Source organism: Pseudorca crassidens, chromosome 20, assembly GCF_039906515.1.
Source record: "Pseudorca crassidens isolate mPseCra1 chromosome 20, mPseCra1.hap1, whole genome shotgun sequence".
Classification (NCBI taxonomy): Eukaryota; Metazoa; Chordata; class Mammalia; order Artiodactyla; family Delphinidae; genus Pseudorca; species Pseudorca crassidens.
Window position 1 is genome coordinate 9,849,728 of NC_090315.1, and position 19,622 is coordinate 9,869,349.

The window sequence follows — 19,622 nt, forward strand, 5'->3', positions numbered from 1 at the left end:
AGATCGTGGGGGGCAGCAAGTCCCCAGCTTGGGTTTCTGGTAGGGTCCGAGGGAATCAGGTTTGAGGTTGGTTAGGACTGGGTTGAGGTTGGGATTTGGGGTCAGTATTAGGAACTGGGTCAAAGCTAGCATTAAGACGGAGATTGGCTTCTGGGTTTGTGGTGGGATCTGATTAGAACTGGGGTCAGATTTAGGTCAAAGCTAAGGTTGGAATTTGAGGTGAGTTTGAGGAATTTGAGGGTAGAGTTGGGGCCAAGGTCAGAGATTGGGGTGAGAGTTGGGACTAGGGTCAGGGGCTTGGAGATAGTGACAGAGTGGTTTTGGAGCTGAGATCAGAATTGGGGTTTGGGGTTAAGATTAAGGATAGACTGAAGATTATATTAGTCAAGGTAAGTGATACAAGCTACTATAACAAACAGGCCCCTAAATCTCTGTAACTTAACACAATAAAAGTCATTTCTCACTCAGGCGTAGTTTTCTGAGACTGTTCCTGGTTGGCGGGTGGCTTTCTTATGAGAGTTAGGATTGGGTTGTTGCCGGGCTTGGAGCAAAGGATCAACATACTTTGGGGAGGTCAATGAGCCCAGAGCCAACTGTAGATGGTTCTGGGTCCAAGATTTGTACCAAAATCGGGAATCCCCCTCTCTCCTCACCACCTCAGACACACTCTAGGATGTTTTCAGAGCTTGGATATAAAGACCAGGCCTCTTCCACAGGGTGGTGATAGTAATGATAATAATATGATAATGATAATAATAAAGTAACATTTTTGGTTATTGTGAGCCAGGCACTCTTCTAAGCACTTCACATGAATTAACTCCTTTAACTAGGAGTTAATAGGAAACCACCCTATGACGTAGGTACTGTTATTGTGCCCATTTTACAGATATGAACTCGGAGGCACAGAGAGACTAAGGTATTGTCTTAGGTCACACAGCCCCCACCACATGAACCTCAGAGCCCACCAACTGAACTTCGTGGACCAGCCCATGGGAGCTGGCTCTCAGGTTGGGGAAAGACAGGGTTTTCTTTATCAGTGGGAACAGGCAGTAAAGGCATCGCAGGCCCAGGTAGGTAGGTCTCCTTGGAGTCTAACTCCCATCCCTCGTGCTGCAGGGGATGGGGACAGGAAACTGACGGCTGAGGAGGAAGAGGCTCGGAGGATAGCAGAAATGGGCAAGCCGGTTCTTGGGGAAAACTGTCGACTGGAGGTCATCATTGAGGAGTCGTATGATTTTAAGGTGATTTTCTGGGACCTCACCTTCCTGGAGTCTTGCCTGGGTCATTTCCTTGGGGAGAGTCCAGGAGGGGATTGACCATGAGGGTCACAAGGGAAGGGCAAGCAAGGTCCGAGGCCACGTCTGTGTCCCTCCATTAGCACCATGGACAGCGCATGCTTCCCTTGTCCCTTCTTGCTAGAACTGGGGTATGGAAGGTTGAGGACCCCTGAGCATGGGGTGTGAGCCCGCATCCCCAGTACCCCTCATGGAGCTGCCCTGGGGTGATCATGGAACATGGTCTCTCCCCACCCTCTCATCCCCAGAACACAGTGGATAAACTCATCAAGAAAACGAACTTGGCTTTGGTGATTGGGACCCATTCGTGGAGAGAGCAGTTTTTAGAGGCAATTACGGTGAGCGCAGGTAAGTGGGAAGGGAGGAGAGAGGAAGAAAGAAGAGACGGATGGAGAGACAGAGGAAGAGAACTGAAAGGGAGAGGGAAAGAGTGACATGGAGAAAAGGACAGAGAGCAATAGAGAAGAGAAAGAAGACAGGAAAGGCACAGAGATACTCAAAGAAGAAGACTAAGAAACAGATACAGAAAGACAAAGTAAAAGATAGGGAAGGTGTACAAATAAGAGAGAGAGGCACACAGAATCCCAGAGAAGGACAGAGATGCGGAGAAAGCATGAAGGGTGTAGAAAATGAAGACGCAGAGGGCCAGAGAGAGAGAGACGCAGGTAGACACAGAGACGCAGAAAGTTGGTGGAGACAGGGGCGGAGGTGGAGAGCTGTGAAGCGGTGGGATCCCAGCCCGGTCTTTCTCCTGGCCTCAGTAATTGGAGGGTGGAAACAGGTTAAATGGCATGGCCTCTCCACACAGCCTGGGTTCCTCTGTTGCTATGGAGACAGTCTCCAGGGCACCTAGCTCTCCCACCTGAGCGGGTTCTCACCCCCTTAGGCCTCAGACAGGCTCACACTGCCCCCCTGTGGCCAGATATATGATGACATGGATTCACAGACAATCTTGGAGGTCAACACTGGCCATCTGTGATAGGAATTGGGGAAACTGAGGCCAAGAGACATAAGAGGGACTGGCCTGAAGTCCCTCAGGGAATCCAGAAAGGACCAGGGTGGAACTCAGGACTTCTGTCCCTTGAATAACATCAGGTTTCCTTCAGGGAGGCCAAGCTGGTGGGAACTGAAAACACACGAGGAATTGTGGGTGGAAAGAAACTGGTCGGTGGGATCAAAAGAAACCAGGCATCAGGGATGGAAGAGTACCTGGTAGCAGGCCTAGAGACACCAGATTGTAGGCCTAATAGAAATGGAGTGGCATCTCCCTCTGAAGCCACATTCTTCCAACATCTACTTCTGAAGGATCCTCTGGACCCGGTCCTATACAGGGCCATTGCTGGGGACAAAGAAATGATCATGACAGCTCGGGACCTGTCCTGACAGAGCTCACTGTCCGGTGGGGGAAACAACCTGTCACAAGAGAGTGACAACCCAGATTGGGCAGGACTGGGACGGGGTCCCCAGGGAGCTATGGGAGACCACATCGGGTGTCTGACCCAACATGAAGGTCAGGGAGGGCTTCCTGGAGGAGGAGTCTTCTGATCTGAGTCTTCAAATAGGAATAAGAGTTAGCCAGGAGGAGGGAGCCAGGCAGAGGGAAAACCAGAGTCTGGAAATGTGCAAGATTATGGCACATTTAGGGAGGGCGATTGGTTTCAGGCATGAAGAAAAGGCATGGGATGAGGCATGGGAGATGAGCAGGGTTCAGGCCCCAAAGGCCTTAGAGGCCACAGGAGAGGGCTTGGGTGTCATTTTATGTGCAGCGGGGAACCATGGAGCTTTTTTCTTTTCTTTGTTTTCCTCATGGAGTGTGTTTTGAATGAGGGGGACTCCTGGAAGTGGAGACAGCCTGTGGAAGGAAGAGGGAGAGGGTGGGATGGGGTGTGAGTTGGGGCTGTCAAAACTGGCAGGAGATGGGTCATGCAGGGTCTGAGAGGATGTGGTGAGGAATTTGAGCTTCAAGAACAGTGGGGAGCCAGAGAGGTCCCTCTAGGGGCTTAGTGAGGGTAAGAGGGTTGCATGAAACTGCAACTGTGGGTGTGAGATGGTGGTCGTGGAGGCCATGGGTCTATAGAAAGCAAGCGATTAGATCAGAGGAAGTAGTAGAGGAAGGATAAAACCATTATGGTAATAATAACAGTAATAATAATCACGATGATGACAGCGATGAAGACAGATTGAGTGTCAGGCAGCTTTGAAGTCCATTTCCTGTACTAACTCATTTAATGAACGTATCCCGAGTATCTGGGTTGGGGCTTGGTCATTTTGTACTTTGTTCCTTTTGGGTCCTCACGTGAGCACAAAGCTTTCTGAGGTGCTGAAGAAGGGTGGTTCTCGCTTCCTTAGGGGTTGAATCATGTCCCATCTTGCACTTAGAGGTGATTTTGTATTTCCTTTACCTCCCGATGGAAAGTTCTTTGCAGGCTGGACTTGGTTTCAGGCATCTTTGAATCCCCCCCACCCCCAGGCACCAGAACGGGCCTTCAACAATGACAGTCACAGTGGAGATGTTCCAGGCCCCATAGAGAGCACATTATATGGCCTGACTTGTGTAGTCATCACAGCCCTCTCTTGAGGCAGGTCTGATGATTATTCCCATTTCTCAAATAGACATTCAGAGGCTCAGACAGGTTAGGACACTGATTCAAGATCACACAGGGTTTGACACCAAAGAGTCGGCTCCAGAACCACAGGCATACCCGTGAGGCTCCCTCTAGATGGGAGAGGCTGGAGAAGTCAGCAGAGGCCAGAGCCTGTGGGTACTGGAATGCCAGGCTCAGGAGTGTGGGCCTGGATCTGAGGGCAGTGGGAGCCAAGGCAGGATTTGGAGCAGGGCGGGGAGAAGCCCCAAGAGACGGAGTGATAGCAGCCCCCTCCCTCCCAAGAGTGTGTCCTCCCTGCTCTGACCTCCGCCATGTCTCAGTATGGTCAATCAGGGATGCGTTCAGTGGCAAACAACAGAAAACTTGACCGTAAGTGGCTTAAGCACACCAGACTTTATTTTTTCTCACGGAACAAAAAAGTCTGTAGGAGGCAATCAAGAGTTAGCAGCAGCTCAGTAGTGTCATTAAAGGCCCAGGCCCCTTCTTTATTTCTCTTTCCCATTCCCGGGTGTTGTCCTCATGGTTGCAGGACGGCTGCTGTACCTCCAGGTGTCCATATTCCAAGCAGGAAGAAAGGAAGCAGGGAAGCAGGAAGGGGCAGAGTGCCTGTTGCATTTGAGTTTCCAGTTCTAGTTTCCAACTGCATTTTACTTGGGGTCGCAGCAAAAACATTTTCTTTGTGATGCAACATGCAGAACCGAGAAGCCTCACAAACCACTTAGTTAAGCATTTACAAATTCAGCCATTTATTTCTTTAAGAAGCCAAGTGGCTAAGTGAGCTAGAAAAGTGGGAAAGGGATGTATGACCCGAATCCCCAAATCCATCAGTCTCTCTCTGCCTCCACTGCCACCAGCTGTCCTATGCTCCCTGACATTCCAAGGAACCGTTGGGTGGGACCATGGAAAGTGGCTTCAGGATTTGGTGGCTGGCCTGGCTCTTATTTCCTGACTTGCCGTGAGCAACTGGTCAGGGGTGACAATGTTTCTAATCAGCATCCTTCCGGATGTAATTCGCGGCACACGCAAGTGTGTTCATTGCTTCTCATTCCTTGCTTTCTGCTTATGAGTTTCAGGTGAGGTAGGAAGACATTTCATTTGCACTTTCCCATTACACAAGTCACTGCAGGTCAGAAGTGGGTCAAATTCGGCCACAGTAGGTGACACAATCAGCTCTAAGGATGATGCATCCTTTACAAATCTCAGAAAACACATCTATAACAACAGTACCCCTATCAGGAAAGCTAGAGCTTTCCAGAAACCCTCTGTTTATGTCTCATGGCCAGACTGGATCACACGACCACTGCTGCAAGGTATTCTGGGAAACCACGTATTTAGCGGAGGACCTGACTGCTGTTGGCTGCATGGAATTCTGGGAAAGTGAATATTTTTATCTGAGGACAGTGCTGTTGCTAGCCTCAGGGGGTTCTGGGAAAGTGAGCACCTTTAGCTGAGCATGTGGCTACTGTCAGCTGCAATGAATCAGAGGAACTGAATATTTCTAGCTGCAGACCTGGCTGTCAGTAGCTGTGAAGGCTTCTGGGAAAGGCATATCTTTAGCTAGGGACATGGCCACCCCTAGCAGAAGGGATTCTGGGAAACTGCATATTTTTATCTGGGCACATGGCCTCCTCTAGCTTCAAATGATTCTGAGAAAATGAATATTGTTACCTGGGCCCGTACATTCTCTTAGCTGCAAGGGATTCTGGGAAAGCAATTCATTGGGGACTGGCTGCCTAGAAGTTGAACAAAAGGGGGGCTCTGTAGGCGAGGAAGGAGGCATGGGTGTGTGCCCCAGCTGGGTCGTGTGCCCACAGGAGACGAGGAGGAGGAGGAGGACGGGTCCCGGGAGGAGCGACTGCCGTCATGCTTTGACTACGTCATGCACTTCCTGACGGTGTTCTGGAAGGTTCTGTTCGCCTGCGTGCCCCCTACCGAGTACTGCCACGGCTGGGCCTGCTTCGGTGTCTGCATCCTGGTCATCGGGCTGCTCACCGCCCTCATTGGGGACCTCGCCTCCCACTTTGGCTGCACCGTTGGCCTCAAGGACTCTGTCAACGCTGTCGTCTTCGTGGCCCTGGGCACCTCCATCCCCGGTAACCCCTCAGGAGACCCCTTGTTGGGGGAGTGTCTCAGAGAAGCCAGGCAGGTGGACCCTAAGAGAAAGGCCCTGCAGAAATAAGGTGGTGGAATCATACAGAACCCATATGGTGGGGTCCCTTGGAAATAGGCAGGTGGGTATGATAGGAACTAGGCGGAGGGAACCCATGGATTCAACATGTGAATTGAATCCTCCCCAAAGCAAGCAGGTGGAATGTCCCATAGAATTAAGATGGTGGGAAATGGTAGAAACCAGACGATGGATTCCAGGGAAAGAAAGTGGCAGGACATTGAAGAGACAGGTGTTGGAAGGAGGGTCCCATAGAAATAAGGTGGGAACTTCATAGAAACCATGCAGTGAGTTCCACAGAAACAAGATATTCATTTTCCCTTTCCTCCCCCTGCCAAGCAACCAGATGAAAGATTCCATAGACCTTTGTTGCTGGGCATGATAGGAACCAGGCCAATGAATCTCAAAGCTTTAACTAAGAGGAGAGTCAGAGTAGAAACCACATGTTGGAGGAGATGCCATGGAAATAAGATAGTGAGGCCTCAGAGACTACAGTGTACGTGACCCCCTCTTTCCCCCAAATCTGAGGGAGGGTCCCTTAGAAACCAGGTGGAGGAGACTGAAATTCCTGTAGGAGGGAGGAGACCACGCGTGGAGGCAGACACCGTGCTTTTTCACATCAATGTGTTCACCAGCCAGGTGGTGGTGCTGTAGGCCCAGACAGCAGGTGATGGGTCCTGTAGAAAGCAACCATTGGTGAATGGGTCTGTGAAGCCTGCCCTCCACAACAGAGACTTGCAGTCTTGGCAAGATGTTCAGGAATGGGTGGAGGCCAGAGAAGCGAAGCCGTATGCTTGACAGAAGCCAAGTGGGGAACTGATGGGCGGGCAAGGGGTGCCACGTGGCTGGGGCCTAACATTTATTTTGTCCACCCAGGTGGCAATGGGATAATTGCGCCTGTAGAAACACAGGCAGTGGGTTCATGGGAAACAGCTAGTGATTCCCAGCAAAAGCAGGCAGCAAACCCCATAGAATAGAGTGGATTCCACAAAAATCAGGTGGTGTGTGTGTCCCACAGAAAGCAGATTGAGTCCCACAGAAAGCGGGCAGCAAGTCTTGTAGAGGGCAAGCAGCAGACCCCATAGAACATAGGCAATGGTGGGGAATAATAGAAACTAGGCAGGGGGGCCCATAGATTCAACATGTCAACTGAATCCTCCCCCAAAGCAACAAATGGGATGTCCCATAGAACTAAGGCGGTGGGAAGTGGTAGAAACCAGACGATGGATTCCATAGAAAGAAGGTGGCAGGGCATTGAAGAGACAGGTGATGGGATAGGGGTCTCATAGAAATAAGGTGAGGACTTGATAGAAACCATGTAGTGGGTCCCATAGAAAGCAGGCAGCAGGTCCCATTGAGGGAGGCGGTGAGTTCCAGAGAGTAGGTAGTGGATCCCATCGGACGCAGACAAATTCCGTAGAAAGCAGGCAGTGGGTTCCCTAGAAAGTAGACAGCAGATCCCAAAGAAAGCAGGCAGGGGGTCCCATAGAGAGGCGCTGAGTTCCAGAGAGTAGGTAGTGGATCCCAGTGGATGTAGACACGTTCTATAGAAAGCAGGCAGCGGGGCCTGTAGCCAGCGGGCACAGAGATGGCGATCGACTTTGCCCCCTGGGTGGGGTCAAAGGCACAGAACTCCAGGAGTGGGAGGCTAGACCCGCGCGACACTGGGGTGAGGAGTCTGGATCCTTGGGCCAGCGGGGTGCTGGTGGGTCTCTGGGGAGCAAGTGACTGACGAAGCCAGGCAGATGCTCGTGGGGGGCCCACGGAGCCCCCCCTGACCCGCGGTGTCTCTGCCCCTGCAGACACGTTCGCCAGCAAGGTGGCGGCGCTGCAGGACCAGTGCGCCGACGCATCCATCGGCAACGTGACGGGCTCCAACGCCGTGAACGTGTTCCTGGGCCTGGGCGTGGCCTGGTCGGTGGCCGCCGTGTACTGGGCGGTGCAGGGCCGCCCCTTCGAGGTGCGCACCGGCACGCTGGCTTTCTCCGTCACGCTCTTCACCGTCTTCGCCTTCGTGGGGATCGCCGTGCTGCTGTACCGGCGCCGGCCGCACATCGGCGGCGAGCTGGGCGGCCCGCGCGGCCCCAAGCTCGCCACCACCGCGCTCTTCCTGGGCCTCTGGTTCCTCTACATCCTCTTCGCCAGCCTGGAGGCTTACTGCCACATCCGGGGCTTCTAGGGTCCTCCCCAGGGACTCGGCCTGCCCCTCGAGACCACCGCCTCCGTGCTGGACTGGCTCTCCTCTGTCCTCCAGAGATTCGCCTCCTCTCCTGGGACTCGGCCTCCCTTCCTCCTGGGAAGCCATCTACCCCTCTCCTCGGTCCCCACTTACAGCCTCCTCCCTTCCCCTCGGGAGCCTCCCCAGGTCCTCCTGCGAAGAACAGCCCCCTCAGTTACGTGCATCTCCAGCCAGTCCGTCCCTGTTCGTTACTGGCTTTGTCACTGGAGCAATTTCCACCTCGAGGCCCCTCCCCAGAGAACCCTCCCTCATCCGTAATCCCCTACAGAGTCTCCCATGTGTCTCCCTAGACACCCAGCCTTGCTCCATGCCATAAGTCCCCCTTCCTCTAGGAGACCCCCTCACCACTTCCGCGGACCTGTGCCCCAGGGCCTCAGAACTCAGCCCTGCGGGGGCGGGGGGGGGGCTTGGAGGGGGCTGATCCATCCCAGGAGGTCACAGATCTCAGCCCTTTCCCCCAACCCTCAGGGAGCTCTAGTGGGCCTCGGGGGATGGGGGAGGAACAGATGGGTGTGTGCACAGGGGGGCACACCTTCCCTGATTTCTCCACTCAGGCCCTTGGGAGGACACTAATTCTCAAGGCTTGGAGAAGGGAGGGGAAAGTTTGGGGTTCCAGAGCTGGAGGAGGCACATTTTGGACCTGTAACTTCTCACCTTCCAGCACCCTCACTTGCCTCCAGTACCTCTGAGAGCCCAGCCACGCCTTGGAGGGGGGTGGGGCTATGTGTGTACATAGTGTGTTTGGGGGAGGGGGGACGTGGGAGGGTGCATGACTTGGGGAAAGGGTGAAAGACTTTTCCACTAAGAGGGCAGCAGACTCCCTCAGCCATGAGAATTGGCTTTGGGGAGGAGGCCAGGAATCCAAGGGAGTGCAGCCAATCTCACCTGACTATCTAGAAGGCTCATTTTGCCCTCAGTGCCAGCCAATCCGGGCAGGACCCTCGAAGAGGAGACCGAGGGTCCCAGAGGACCAATGCTACAAGCCAGCAAATGCTGCCACATCTCTGCCTGATGGGGAGCAGGGGTGGGTGGGAGGGTGGGACTGGGGCCGGGGGGTCTGGGTGGGCATTTTTAACTTTGGAGGCCACCTATCTGTTGGTAGGCCATGTGCATTTTCTTACTGTTGATGTTTCCTGCCCAAAGGACACACTTGGGGTGCGAGGAGTGCTGCCCACTTCTTGGGACCCTGAGGATGACCCCGCAACCCCCGTAGCACTCTTCTTCCCACAGGTTTTTAGCGTCCTATCGTCCTGCTGTGCATCAGCCCCAGCGTCCCAGACCTGTTGCCCACTTGCCTTCTCTACTCCTAGCTCATCAGCACCGGTCGCTGTCTCTTTCCTTTGTGATTTCTGTAAAAGTTGCCATAAAACTTTGAAATTCTGCCTGGAAAAACAGCCTCCCCGTGGGAAGTTGGGATTCACGAGGGGAGGGCTAATGAAGTCTTTGATGGAGATTTGGGCAACTGTGAAATACACCAAATAATCTGGGTTTTTCCATGCTCCCCTCTCCCCTCATCTGCCAGGACACACCGGCAGGCACCAGCCACTCTGAAGATCAGCCCAAAGTTCCCCCTAGCCACACCCCCACTCATTACCCACGAGCTGCACTAGCTCCTCATCCATCACCCAGTAGCTTCCCTAGCCACGCCCCCATTCCCTCAGCCACGTCATAGGGTATCCTGGGAACGCAGAAGAGAAGGACCTGAGTCGCCTGAGTAGGAGAGCCGGGGTTGATGCGGGTTTCCTAAAGAAAGCAGGTAACTGTCTCAGAGGAGGGGTGTGTGTGTGTGTGTGTGTCCAGATAAAGGGAACAGCCTATGTAAAGGTGTGCAGCCTTGTGAGTTAATGACTTTTTCATAGTCTTACAAGTGGTTGAATCCTGCAAGCAAGAATGGAGTGTGGGCACGTGGGGAGTGGGGAGTGGATCTGGGAGGGGGTGGACAGTTTCCAGCCCAGAGAGTGAGGTCTCCCCAGGTCTTGGGGGACCAAGTTGGGGGCAAGTAGAAAGAACAGGTTTGAAGGATATGCTGGATTCAGGTGAGTACACGCCGAACGTGAGATGCCTGGGGGACATCCAGAGGAGACGTCAGGGTGGGGAGACAGCCAGGGGACACCTGGAGCTCAGTAGAGGAGGCTGCACTTGAGAGAGATTTGGGATTTGTTGGCAGTGAGGTGTCATCGAGCCGCAGGAGGGGTTGGGCTGCCCGGGGCGTGGGTAGTGTGAGAAGAAAGCAGTGCCTTGAGGAGCCCCAATATCTAAGGGGCACGTGGAAGGTGGGAGACCTGTCGATGGAGAAGGAGCCAGAGAAGTATGTGGGAAGGCAGGAGACTGGGGCACCTGAAGCCGAGAGAAGTTTCCAGAATGAAGGTGTGGTCAGCAGGACCCAAGGCCATGGAGAGGTGGAGGAAGATGAGAACTTAGAGTCTACCCTTGGGTTTAGGTTTTGATGTGAGCAGTTAGGGGGAGGGTGTGGGGGTAGAAGTCAGGCTGATATAAAGTGAGGAGGGGGTGGAAGTTGGGGAAACTGAGTCAGAGCACGTAGACCTCGCTTTGGAGAAGCTTGAGAGAAAGGGAGGAAGCTACGGGACCTGAGAGGGCTTTTCCTGCAAGGTGGGGAGACGTGTGAAGCAGGAGGGCACTGAATGCAAGGGGGCTGAAGCAGTTAGGGAGCACCCACGATGCCGGCACTGTGCTGGGCTTCCCAGGGCACAGCCTCGTCCAGTCCCCTGCCAGTCCCCGGAGTACCCCCCTTCTACCAGTGAGGAAACTGAGGCTCAGAGAGGCGAAGCAACTTGCCCCGAGTCTCACAGTGAGGAAGGACAGAGATGGAAGAGGATGACATCCAGGGTGCAGAACGGGACCAGGACACTTGTATTTTACCAGACGTGAACAGGGAAAGGTGTGAGTCTGGGGACAGGGAGAGGAGTGAGGTCTCAGCTTCCAAGAGGGGCGTCTCCAGAGCTTGGGATGTGGACAAGACAAGGAACAGTACAAATGCCCCTTCATCCCACCCCAGATGCCATGATCTTCACCGGGATGCAAGGCGATCCAGGGGGCAGCTTGGGAGTGATTTGAATTATTTGTCATGGGGTGCAGCATAACGTAAAGATTTACTTTCTGGGTGCTTCAGTTCCCTCATCTGGAAAATGGGGATAATAGGAACTAATAGTACCTGTTTCACAGGATTGTTCTATTAAATATATACATATATATTTTTAGAATAACACCTGGCACATAGAAAGAGCTTAACAGATGGGAATAGTTATATTTTCCAAGTATTTCCCCCTTACTTACTTACACACACACTCCTGGAACAGACAGCCTCAGAAGGACAGAGAAATGCAGATTCCCCATGAACTGCTTTGCCACCTGAGTCCCAGTTGCTAAGTCATCAAACCCAGGGGACAAGAATTAGCCAAGGGGGAGTATTCCTTCCTCTCTCTCCAGACCTTGGGTTTCTTTAATTCACTTTTCCATTGGGTGCCCGCCCTGTGTCTGGCGCTGTGCTGGGGACACTGCAGTGACCACAATGTCTCTGGGCCCTGTTCTCCCAAGGCTTACACAGTAGTGGCGGGACATACGCCAGGGTGCCAGAGGTGGTGATCACAGTGGGACTGGTGAGGGCAAGAACTCTGTAGCAAGGCACAGCAGGACACTCATGGCACCAAACTGGGTGACTTAGGCAAGTGTAAAAGGGGACATTAACGAGGCTGTGCAGAGTGCAGGGAAACAGACAAGGGATGGTGGGGCACCTTGGGGCTAGCAGAGGTGGGAGGGGAGCTATTACTCCCCCTAGCCTGCTGGGCAATAGAAGGGGGGTGATTTCCAGAACCGGAAGAGGGTGGGTGTATGTAAGTCCTCGTAAGAGCTTCCTAATCAGATTTTTATTAATAGCAGTTAGATGTGGGTTTAGATGTGAATAACAAGGATCCAAAATAATAGTGGTTTAAATAAGATAAGAGTTTATTTCTTATGCAACAGTTCACGTCTGGCATAGCACCCCGATTGCAGGGGGGCAGTACAGAACCTGCTTCTACCTTGTTGTTCTGACGTAGCTAGAATATGACCCTCATCTGTTTAGTCCAGGATGGTGCACCTCCATGTCATCATCCTCCAACCAGAAGGATGGAGAGGGAAGGACGGGTCCCGGATCCACCGTCCTCTGTAAGGCTTTGACCCAGGAGTTCCACTTAACGATTCCTGCTACGTCTCAGTGTCCGGACCTGAATCATCTGGCCACGCTGAGCTGCAAGAAGAGCTGGAGAAAAAGTAGTTTTAATTCTGAGTCATTATGCTAAAAATCATAGAGAATTTGTAAGGAAACGTGGGAAATTGGAGGTTATCAGGCAGTGAACAGTCTCTTCTGCAAAAAGGTTTGAGGGAACTCACAGAGCTGGCGCTCCAAAAACCAATCAGATTGTGGGTACTGGATGAAGCCACCACTGAAATGGATGCAAAGGGGCCCTAGATCCTCTGCATCATCTGTTCTGGGACCCAGGCCTGAGCCTCTAACCTTCCCCAAATTCTGAAATGCACATTTCCTCTGCTTCATCTTTCTCACAGTTTCCCAAGTTCTTAATCGATTTCCTCCAACTAAAGCTTCAGCTTAAAACCTCCCCCGATTTCCTCGCTTGCCTTTCTGTGACACTCCATGCATCCTGTTCTGGGTATCTGTTGCTACAAAACAACCATCCAAAACCTAGTGGCTTAAAATGACAAGTTATTGTCTCTCATGGTTATGTGGTTGGCTCCAGTTGACTTAGGCTCTACGGGTTGACTTGGGGTCTCTCACGATTGCGATCAGCTGTCGGATGAGCCTACAGTTATCTGAAGGCAACTCACTAACTCGTGAGATAACTCACTCACGTGGCTGACAGTTGATGCTGGCTGTCAGCTGAAAGCTTAGCTGGGGCTGACATGAGCCCGTGTCTTTCTTTCTTTTTTCTTTTTCTTTAGCCCCTGTCTTTCTTGACAATTTCTGTTTCTCTCTTTCTTTGCACCTTGTCTGTGCGCTGCTGTCTCTCCCCGACCCGTCTCTTTCCAGAGGTCTCTGTCTCTTTTTGACCCTTCCACCTCTGTTTCTCTGCTTTGCTTCCTTGATCTGTATCTTCCGCCCCCCACACCTTATCTCTCCGTTTCCAAATGTCAGTGGCCCCTGCCCACTGCCCCTGTGTCTGTGTCTCTGTTATCAGTTATCTAGTTCTGAGTAACAAACCACCCTGAAACTCGGTGGGTTAAAACAATGATTTTAACGATTCTCTGTGTTGATGGTGGTGTTGGCTGACGTCATCGTGTGGCTGCATTCATCCTGGGGCTTGGCTGGGGCTCAGATGTGCAAGGTGCCCTCGTTCATGGCTGGCAGTGGGCGCTGTCTGTGGGCTGGGCCACCTCACTTCTCCCTGGAGCCCCCCTTCCTCTCCTAGTTGTCTAGACCAACTTCTTTGCAGCATGGTGGCTGGGTTCCAAGAGAGCCACCGTGGAAGCTGTAAGGCCACGTCTGCCATATTCTGTGGGTCAAAGCAAGTCACAAGATTCAAGGGGCAGGGTAATAGACACCACCTCTTGGTGGGTGGAGAGGGCACCCTTGAAGGAGGGGAGGAATAGTTGGTGGCCCTTCATGGTAGGCTGAATAATAGCCCGCCAAAGATATCCACATCCTAATTCCCAGAAACTGTGAATGTGTTCCCTTATATGACAAAACAGGATTTTGCAGGTGTGATTACATTAATGATCTTGAGATGGGGAGATGATCCTGGATCACATGGGTCCTTAGAAGAGGGGGGCAAAGAGGAGATCATACTACACACAGAGGAGGAGGCCATGGGAAGACGGGGCAGAGATTTGAGGATGCTGGCCTTGAAGATTGGAGCAATGTGGCTACAAGCCAAGGAATGCCACAGCCCCCAGAAGCCGGAAGAAGCAAGGAACTGATTCTCCCCTAGTGCCTCTGGAGGGATTGCAGCCCTGCTGACACCTTGATTTTGGCCAACCGGGACTGATTCGGGACTTTCAGCTTCCAGAACCGTGAGAGAATAAATTTGTGTTAAGTCACTGAGACTGCACTAATTTGTTACAATCGCAGCAGGAAATTAACACACCATCTCTAGAGCTAATTCACCACCGCCTCTTGTCTCGAGTTTCTATGGATCGCTACATCTTGAACTCTTTTTTTTATTTGTGGTAAAATACACATAACATAAAATGTACCATGTTAACCATTTTCAAGGGCACAATTCAGAGGCATTTAGTACCACCACGATGTGGCGCAACCATCATCACTATCTAGTTCCAGACCTTTTTCATCTCCCCTAAAGGAAACCCCGTACCCGTTAGGAGTTACGCCCCATTCGCACCCCACCCCACCCCCAGGCAGCCACTAACCTACTTCCTGTCTCTATGGTTTTGCCCATTCTGGACGTTTCACATAACGGGCATCCTACAACGTGCGGTATTTTTTGACTGGCTTCTTTCACTCAGCATGACTAATGTTTTCAAGGTCCATCCATGCGGTAGCATGGAGCAGAGCTTCATTCCTTTTTATGGAGGAATAATATTCCACTGGAGGAAAATACCACATTTTGCTTATCCATTCATCTGTTGAAGGATGCTACATCTTTTTCTTTCTTTCTTTCTTTGGCTGCGTTGGGTCTCCATTGCTGCACGCGGGCTTTCTCTATTTGTGGCGAGTGGGGGCTCCTCTTCCTCTTCGTTGCGGTGCGCGGGCTTCTCGTTCGGTGGCTTCTCTTGCTGTGGAGCACGGGCTCTGGGCGCGTGGGCTTCAGTAGTTGTGGCACTTGGGCTCAGTAGTTGTGGCTCACGGGCTGTAGAGCTCAAGCTCAGTAGTTGTGGCGCACGGGCTTAGTTGCTCCGCGGCATGTGGGATCTTCCCAGACCAGGGCTCGAACCCGTGTCCCCTGCATTAGCAGATGGATTCTTAACCACTGCACCACCAGGGAAGCCCCGAAGGATGCTACATCTTGAACCCTTATGTTCTTTTTATTTCTTTGTCATGCCTCACATGCTCATAGCAATTTAGATTTTTTTTTTTTAAGCAATTTAGATTTTGGAAGTATATTAGTAAGGGTTCCCCAGAGAAATGAAACCAATAGGATGTATAGATAGTTAGATAGGTAGATAGACAGATAGTAAAGGATTTAAAGAATTGGCTTATGTGATTGTGGGGTCTGGCAAGTCCAAAACTGGGAACCCAGGGAAGCACTGAGGTTGCAGCTCAAATCTGAAGGCAGGGCTTCCCTGGTGGCGCGGTGGTTGAGAGTCCGCCTGCCGATGCAGGGGACACGGGTTCGTGCCCTGGTCCGGGAAGATCCCACATGCCACGGAGCGGCTGGGCCCGTGAGCCATAGCTGCTGAGCCTGCGCATCCAGAGCCTGTGCTCCGCAACAGGAGAGGCCACAACAGTGAGAGGCCCGCGTACCGAAAAAAAAAAAAAAAAAAAATCTGAAGGCAGTCTGGAAGCAGAATTCCCTTTCTCAAGAAACCTCAGTCTTTTCCTTTTAAGACCTTCAACTGATTGGGTGAGGCCCACCCACATTATGGAGGATAACCTGCTTTACTCAAAGTCAACTGATTTCAGTGTGAATCTCATCTGCAGAATACCTTCACAGCAACATCTAGGCTGGTGTTTGACCAAACAACTGGGTACCATAGCCTAGCCAAGTGGACATATACAATTAACCATCACAGGGCGGGGGGGGGGGGGCGTCTCTTCTCGCCTTGCCCCCCTTTCTGCCCATCCTCCATGTCCCTGGCTAGCCGCCATCTCAGGCTGGGCTCCAGAGAAGTCAGCCCAAAGCAAGTGGCTTGTTTGGAAGGCGATTCCAGGAAACACTGGAGGGGAGACAGGGAAGGAAACCATTAAGGGGTGTGTTGACACACAGGTCACCCCCTGTAGACAACGAGGTCCGCTGGGGACTCTGTAGAACCCTCTTTGGGGGCCCAACCCAGGGTGAAGAAATTGGGGCGTTTATTTACTAACCCCCGGCCGCTTCATTCAGTGGGGGGCGTCCCAGGCGGCGGCGTGGGGACTGCTATTGGGTCAGAGGGGTGTGAATGGGGCATCCCTGTTCCCGTGGGAAAATCTGTGGGCACCAAGGAACGAGGGGAGGCACAACGGTGCCCAGGTCTCCCCCTCCGCTTGCCCCACGCCCCCCAGCCCCCTTCTCCCCGCCTCGCCCCTGGGAGCACAGAGCTTCTTGTCCCTCCAGGGAACAGGGAGGGCTTGCTCCTGGCACCTCATCTGCATCCTGCTGTCTCCCTGAGGACTGAAGTCAGACTCTAGGGAGGACTTCCAGGCACTCAGGGCTGGCAGTGGGGGGAGAAGGGACGGGCCTCCCAGGGCACCCGTCCTCCTCCCCCTGCCCCCTCGCAGCAATTTTCTCCCCCTGGGTGGGGAGGGAAGGAAACGTCTAGGATGATGGATTGAAAAGGGGCAGCTGGGGTCAGGAGAGGAGGGAGCGGGGGAGGGAGGGCGTCCAGAACAAAACATCGGGTTGGGGGAGGGCAACAGAGACAGACAGGAGAGAAAGAGGTCCCCAGAGATAGAGAGAGATGGGGAGGGGGAGGGGGAGAGACAGAGAGAGAGAGAGATGGAGACAGAGAGAGAGAAAAAGATGGAGGGAGAGACACATGAGAGACGGATGGATGGACAGACACACACACACCCAAGACAATGAGGGACACAGTGAAAGAGGAATGGGGGTGGGGGTGCGGGGATAGGCAGCAAGAGGAGTGAAGAGGGGAGACCCAGAAAGGAGACAGGGAGGCAGATGCGGAGAAAAAGGAGAGAGAGGCCGGAGAGACGGGAAGTGGGTGGGGAGTGCGGCCCTGTGCCCCTCCTCCGCTCGCGTCAGGCCCGGTCCTCCCGGTGGCCTCTGGCCAGCCATGGCTAATGGTACGATTGCTTGGTGGGGCGGCAGGCAGCGGGTGACAAATGAGCCTCCGGAGTCACCAGCTCTGGTGATGGATGGGCCTGGGCGGCAGGCGGAGGGCCGGGCCCGGGAGCGGAGGAGAGGGGGACCACCAGCATAAATGCTTCCTTCTCCTGGGGCCGGGCCAGGCACAGGGGAAGGAACTGGGGATTCGGTGCGATGCATCTATGAAAGGCCTGGGCAGTCGGGTGGAGGAGGGCTTGGACAGGGATGGAGGTGCAGAGAGGTGGAGAGACAAAGGCCCAGAGACACAGGTCCCCAGGGACGGACTGGAGGTGGGGGAGGGAGGGAGGCCTGAGACAGAGAAGGGGAGAGACTTGGAGTGAGAGAGAGAGATGGAGACAGAGACACAGAGAGATCGCCCAGGGAAAGAGAGACACAGAGATAGAGAGACAAAAATATAGAGGGAGAGACACATGAGGCAAACAGCTGGAAAGACAGACACCCAAGACCGAAACAGAGACACAGAGGCCCCCTCGTGTAGGATCCACTTTCCCCACCCCTGAGATACAGACCCTTGGGGAGAGACTAGGAGTGGGGGAGGAGGGCGAGGCGAACACAGCTGATGAGAAAGAGAGGAAACTGAGGTGGAGAGCTCGCAGGCCCACGAGGGAAGATGGGGGGCCCTGAGCTGGTCCTCGCTCGCTCCCTCGGCTCCCACAGCCTCGGAGCGCAGACCCTGGGGACCCCTGGGTTTCCCTGGGGGTCGCCGCTGCCTGGTGGGCACAGCCCCCGTGGCCCGTGCTCCGGTGGGGGGACCGAAGAGAGCAACAGGGTCCCGCCCAGCCACTGAGAGGTTGGTGGCCACGCTGGGGGAAACCAGCTCTGCAGAGGAGGCCTGAGGTCTGAGAGAGACGGGCCAGGGTGTGTCTGTGTGTGTGTCAGACAGAATGGAGGCAGCAGGAGTGAGAAAACCAGCTTCCTGCCTCCTCCCTCCAGTATCTTGCCTTCCCCAGCAGGTTCTCTCACAGACACTCCTGCTTTCCCCTTGCTCTTCTCTTTAATTAAAAAGATTTATGCCCAAGAGTTCAAGCCCCTCCTCCTTGTTTGGGGGCTGAGTGATGCAAGGAGTAACTCTGGTCTCTGTCTCCTGTCTTCTCTGCCTCTGTCTCTCCCTCCCTCTCCCCCCGACCCCCTCCTCTGTCCGGCTCGCTCTGGGCCTCAGTCTGACCCCCTTTCCTTCTTTCCCTCTTTGCGCCACTGTTTCTGCCTTTCCCCAGCCGCCCTGCCCCATTGGCTTCACCAAGGCCGCCACCCAGTTAAGACACAGCTGGTTCCTCCCCTCCATCCACTTACCACCCCCTGCCCCCCCCATCAGATCAGGCCACCCTCCTTGTTTTCAGAATCAGCTTGGGCCAGGGGACCTCAACACACATCCCCCAAGACCCAAAGAGAGGCTGGGGGCCCAGACCCCTGGCTCCCGCACCCTAAGCCTCTGCTGGGAGCGGAGGGGGTGCACCCAGAAAAGCTTTGCATCTTTAATTAAAAAGTTATTTAAATAAATTTTCTGCTCCAAAACCCCAAAACCCCTATCTGGGGGGCGGGGTGTGTGTGGCAGTGATTAAAGGCTCTCCCCTGCCCCTCCGCCTGCCTTAAAGGGCCAGCGTCACCCGCGGGACAGTGCGTGGGAAAGTTTCAGGGGGAGCACCCTTTGGCTTGAGGACACCGGACTCAGACAAGGTGCCCAGAGTCCTGGCATCCACCAGTTTAACCATTTCGCCATCACTCCTCACTCCTCAAGCCCAAGGCTCATCCAGCTGATGGGGAGATTGAGGCTTAGGGAAGGAAGAATTGGTCTGAGGTGGGTCTGGACCCCAGATTCCTGGAGGAGACCCAGGCATAGCCAGGAAGGAAGGTTGGTGGTGTGCCGAGGGGGGGTCAGAGGACAAGAGTCAGGGACACAGAGAAAGACAGGGATGGAGATCCTGGATGAGACAGAGAGAGTGAGGACCGGCGAGAAAGCGATCCAGGGAGAGACAGAGATGGGGGTGTGGGCTGGAGGTGACGCTGAATCCTGGGTGGACGAGGAACGGCCTTCCCCAGGCCTGAGGGGGACCAGGGCCATCATCCTCGCCCTCAGCCAGAGCCCTCCAGCTTGCCCTCTCCCTCTGGGAAGTGCCGCTGCTGTCCTAACCTCAGTCCGTCATGCTGTAGCTGCAGCTCTCTCACCCGCTTGCCTGGCCTGGGTGGTTTGGCTTAAGGTCCACAAGCTGGGAGGAGGTAAGAGCAGCAGGGTGGGGTAAGGTAGAGCTGTTTATGAGGGTCATAAACATAACCTTAGAGAGCCCAGCAGGGGTGGGTGTACGGCTTGCAGCTCTCTCTCTCTCTCTCTCTCTCTCTCTCTCTCTCTCTCTCCCCTCCTTTCTC

At 53.7% G+C, this 19,622-nt stretch overlaps 1 protein-coding gene across 3 annotated transcripts in view; it reads left to right on the forward strand.

Annotated features, from left to right (window-relative positions):
* Positions 1-8,387, forward strand: part of SLC8A2 (solute carrier family 8 member A2) — a 29,955-nt gene extending 21,568 nt beyond the window's left edge. For 2 of the 3 annotated variants that reach the window (XM_067718883.1, XM_067718885.1), the window contains 4 exons: positions 1,117-1,241; positions 1,544-1,643; positions 5,716-5,994; positions 7,871-8,387. In XM_067718883.1, coding sequence (XP_067574984.1) covers positions 1,117-1,241; positions 1,544-1,643; positions 5,716-5,994; positions 7,871-8,247 — 881 coding nt within the window. In that variant the 3' untranslated portion in view covers positions 8,248-8,387. The remainder of the gene's footprint in view (positions 1-1,116; positions 1,242-1,543; positions 1,644-5,715; positions 5,995-7,870) is intronic. The other variant, XM_067718884.1, reaches the window with a different exon arrangement.
* The last annotated feature ends 11,235 nt before the right edge of the window (positions 8,388-19,622 follow it).